The 4,983-nt window shown below is 35.5% G+C and overlaps 1 protein-coding gene across 1 annotated transcript in view; it reads right to left on the bottom strand.

Annotated features, from left to right (window-relative positions):
• Nucleotides 1-943: 943 nt before the first annotated feature.
• mettl8 (methyltransferase 8, methylcytidine) overlaps nt 944-4,983 on the bottom strand; it is a 10,702-nt gene continuing 6,662 nt past the window's right edge. Inside the window, exons 5-6 of the mRNA XM_016276285.1 lie at nt 1,591-1,702; nt 944-1,465 (exon numbers count right to left, since the gene is read on the bottom strand). Of these exons, the coding sequence (XP_016131771.1) occupies nt 1,314-1,465; nt 1,591-1,702 (264 nt within the window). The 3' untranslated portion in view covers nt 944-1,313. The remainder of the gene's footprint in view (nt 1,466-1,590; nt 1,703-4,983) is intronic.

The following is a 4,983-nucleotide window of genomic DNA, read 5'->3' as shown; positions in this document are numbered from 1 at the left end:
ACACACACACACACACACAGTCTCTCTCAGACACACACACACACACACAGTCTCTCTCAGACACACACACACACACACAGTCTCTCTCAGACACACACACACACACACAGTCTCTCTCAGACACACACACACACACACAGTCTCTCTCAGACACACACACACACACTCACTCACTCAGTCTCTCACACACATTCACTCACTCAGTCTCTCTCACACACACACACGGTTATGCCTATAATATACAATGACAAAGACAATTTTTTAAATAAAAATTAATTCCCATGCGATCTCATGCAATGTAATTTACAAATATAATGACTCATAATGTGCATAAGATACACATCTTATAATTATTATGACTGTGGCGTATATTTGCAAAATAAATGTCAAATAAACATTTTTTTTAAACAAATGTATTTATTGGAAACTCAATTTGCCACTGCAAACATGTAAAACATTACAAATAAAAACATAAATATACCACATCGCAAACCATTCAATAAAAGCTTGAGCAAATACATGTTTGAAGAACAAGCATCATAAAATCTTTTGTGACACTATCAAGTAGCAAGGATCGAACTGGCCTTTCTGCGAGGATGGACAGTTTGCATATTTTGTTCTAATAAATACTAAAACAGTACAGCAGTACACAAATAATCTTGAGAAAACAAACAGCTTTTTAGTGATTAAATAATATTATTAGTGAACGATTAATCACATCCAAAATAAAAGTGTTTGTTTACATAATGTATGTGTGTGCACTGTGTATATTTCTTATGTGTATATAAATACACACACATACATATAGTATATATTTTGAAAATATTTGCATGTATATATTTATATTCATATAATTTATATAAATATATTTAATATATAAACAATATATTTTTCTTAAATATATACATGCATGGGTGCGTATTTATATATACACAGTGCACACACATACATTATGTAAACAAACACTTATTTTGGATGTGATTAATCGCGATTGCCCAGCACTGAATATTATGCATGTTTCTTTAATTAAACACTAAAGTGACTACTGTTAACTTTCAAGACTCCAGTAATGTTAATTCACTCGACTACCTAATAATGCAATACAAGACAATGCATTCATTACAATTTATTGAAACCTAACAAAGGCAAATAGTGGCACATGGGAAGTTAAAAGAAACATACAAATGGAGTGCTTTCTTGACGTTTCTGTAATGTTATATCTCCATCATTTGCTATACTTGAAGTCTATCACATAAAATCTTGATAGGACTTTGTGTTCAAGTTAAGGCCTTTAGCCCAGTTCTTTTGAGAGCTCAGTCTGAAATCAGACAAGGCTTCCTGTATTTGCTCTGCATCCACACTCTGTGCATCACCACCTTCTTTCCTCGGTTTACCTGCAGTCTCCTGTCTTCCAGATTCTGAAGCTCCTCCAGACCAGCATTAGAAAACAAATGATGAACCTCATCTGTAAAGAGATCAGGATGTTCAGCATGAATAGTAGGTGTTTATCCGAGCCAAAAACGGGATGGAATTCAAAAATAATATGGAAGGAATTTAACAACATCAAAAAATCGGCTGAAACGGTTCTACCTTTTGTGAAGAAATACACACAGGTTCCATCCTGGCGCGTATAGAAGTTCTCAGACAAACACTGACCTGTAGGAAGTGGCCATGCGCGGTTATACAAGAGTAGATCAATCAACTTTCAATAGAACACAATAATACAATATTAGGACTCTCATGAGATTAAAAGAAAAATAACTAATCTGGTGTTTTCACTTTAACACATTCAGTTCCTTTTTAAGGACAGAAAACTAAATAATGTCATATGTGACCCTGAACAATCCGTGTATCATTCGATCATTCGTTTTTTGATTTAATATTGAAAGTAGAAAAATGAGAAAACGGCTCCTTTTTCGTTTTTTTTCCAAAAAAACGAGAAACGGGAATTCAGCTTAAATTAAAATTTTTCGTTCATGGGTAGAAAAAAGAATAAACAGCTTGAATATTTGATTTCTACATGTGGGCGGGAATTAAACGCCCCTTTCTGCTGATTGGTCAGCCGAAGATCAAACCGTGCCGTCATCAGTTCTTCTGCAGTATCGCGCAGCAGAATAATAGTCCTCCACTGCTGCAGTTGTATGGATTCTTAACGCATGTATTGTAACTACATTTAATCTTTTTTTCATCAAACAAACAGGCTAATGAATAGCTCAACACAACTCGTACCGGGGCATTGTCTAGACAGGGTTTTCTTCTGTGTAGATATAAATTCTATTCTTTGCATCAGCTGGGCATCTTTCTGGCGCATGCCACAAACATGGACCACAGGAAATACTCGTTTTTTAAAAGGCTTCATTTAGATTATTTTACATTAAATGCATCATATAAGTCACTTTGGAATAAATCACAGTAGGCCTATGTATCATGATAAAAAAAAAAAAAAACGACTTTACAGTCTGGAAATACTTTAGGCTATAGCTAATTATTTCTCGGACCCCCTATCACTTTAAGAACCGCTGGTCTACACAGAAGAAAGCCCTGTCTAGACTCTTCCCCGGTACGAGTTGTGTCGAGCTATTCATTTGGCTGTTTGTTTGATGAAAAATATGAAATTGATAAAATGGGTTATTAATCCGTACAACTGCAGCAGCGGAGGACTATTATTCTGCTGCGTGATACTGCAGAAGAACTGATGAAGGCACGGTTTGATCTTCGGCTGACCAATCAGCAGAAAGGGCATTTAATTCCCGCCCACATGTAGAAATCGAATATTCAAGCTGTTTATTCATTTTCCCACCCATGAACGAAAAATGAAAATTTAAGCTGAATTCTAAAAAACTAAAAAGGAGCCGTTTTCTCATTTTTCTACTTTCAATATTAAATAAAAAAACGAATGATCGAATGATACACGGATTCTGGACCAGTCATAAGGGTCAATTTTTCAAAATTGAAATTTATACAACATCTGAAAGCGGAATAAATAAGCTTTCCATTGATGTATGGTTTGTTAGGATAGGACAATATTTGGCCGAGATACAACTATTTGAAAATCTGGAATCTGAGGGTGCAAAAAAATCAAAATACTGAGAAAATCATCTTTAAAGTTGTCGAACGTGGCTCAGCCAATCAGAATCAAGCACCGGAACTCTCCGTTTTATAATAACCTTTTTGAATGCCTTTTTATTTTTATATCTTGTTTTCATGATAGTTTTAGTTAAAATTTTAGTCCTTTTATTGTGTTTTTTTTTTTATCTATATATAGATTTATAGTTACATAGTTTATTAATTTTATTTAAGTTTTAGCTTTAGTTATTTTTGCATATCAAGTTAAACTAAACAAATTTTATGTATCCATGTATATATATATATATATATATATGTGTGTGTGTGTGTGTGTGTACCTGTTTTTCTATTCTGGTGGGGACTTAAACCTGAATACACACAGACTCATGGGGACTCGTGTCACGGTGGGGACCTAAATTGTGGTCCCCACGGGTACAAAAGCTTATAAATGACACATAATGAAGTTTTTTGAAAATCTAAAAATGCAGAAAGTCTCCTGTGAGGGGTAGGTTTAGGGGTAGGGTTGGTGTAGGACAATAGAATATACGGTCTGTACAGTATAAAAACCATTACGCCTATGGAGTCCCCACAAGGACAGCAAACCAGACATGTGTGTGTATGTGTGTGTGTGTGTGTGTGTGTGCGTGCATGTGTGTGTGTGTGTGTGTGTGTGTGATATAATGTCAGATATGTTCCCTGAAATTACTGCAAGGCTTCATTCATAAGCTATCACCTAGTAAACTTGATCCAGATTCTTCAGCCCATGGTAACTAAAATAAGTGCACTGTATAAATAACTCAAACAAGGACTCCAGATTCAGTATTGAACATTTGAAGGAATGTATAAAACTTTATGATTTATCTGTGAATCTGATGAGGAAACAACAATAGTTCAAAACCTCTCGGAGTAAGAAGAGAGGCAAGAGACACTGGTCTGCGAGTACAAGTGCAGACAATCTGAGCTTATTCAAGGGCTTCACATTTGCACTTACTTCACATGGAACAAATCATAAATACTCCAGAGCTCTGGCAAAGTATGTAAACTGACCATCGCAAACACTCAATTTTCCATAACACTGCTAAAGAGCTGTCAAGATCATGGTTATGTTTGAAGATTTCTTACATAACTTCTGAAGCTACAATGTTGGTCCTGATAACACAATCATGTCCAAATTACATCCATTGAATCCAAGAGAAATTAGTCTAAGAATGAACTTCATCATGTTTTAACATAAACCTATGGACTGGCCTGATGTTAAGTTTGTATAATCACACTTCTAAATATTAAAACATAAAAGTAGTGTAATGATCAAATAAAAACATGCTTATGATTATTTAATGTATATTTTAAAGGGGTCATATGATGTTGCTAAAAATAACATTATTTTGTGTATTTGGTGTAATGAAATGTGTTTATGCGGTTTAAGGTTAAAAAAACACATTATTTTCCACATACTGTACATTATTGTTTCTCCTCTATGCCCCGCCTTTCTGAAACGCATCGATTTTTACAAAGCTCATCGGTCTGAAAAGCGAGGTGTGCTGTGATTGGCCAGCTATCCAGAGCATTGTGATTGGCTGAATACCTCAAGCGTGAGACGGAAATGTTACGCCACCTCACCATACTGTGACGCCCTGTCCGGCCGGAGCGACGAGACAAAAACATGAAAACCCATTATAAACGAGGCATTTGTTGCATCCAGTGGGGACATAATTACTGATTATAATGACTTATACTGTCTTTTTATGCGCAGCGTTACATCGCGCCGCGTAAACATAAAATCTTGTCTGCATTTGTGATCGGAGAAATGACAAACAACAAGCGCTACTCTACACTGCTCAAAACTCGCGTTTGAATCATCAGTGGCAAATTCTTTAAATATGAAAATGTACTTACAGTCTATGACTCTACACAGCC

This window comes from Sinocyclocheilus grahami, unplaced genomic scaffold (assembly GCF_001515645.1).
Source record: "Sinocyclocheilus grahami isolate Dianchi unplaced genomic scaffold, SAMN03320097.WGS_v1.1 scaffold100.1, whole genome shotgun sequence".
NCBI classification, from domain to species: Eukaryota; Metazoa; Chordata; class Actinopteri; order Cypriniformes; family Cyprinidae; genus Sinocyclocheilus; species Sinocyclocheilus grahami.
The sequence above is the reverse complement of the archived record's forward strand: the minus strand, read 5'-3'. Positions and strand labels throughout refer to the sequence as shown.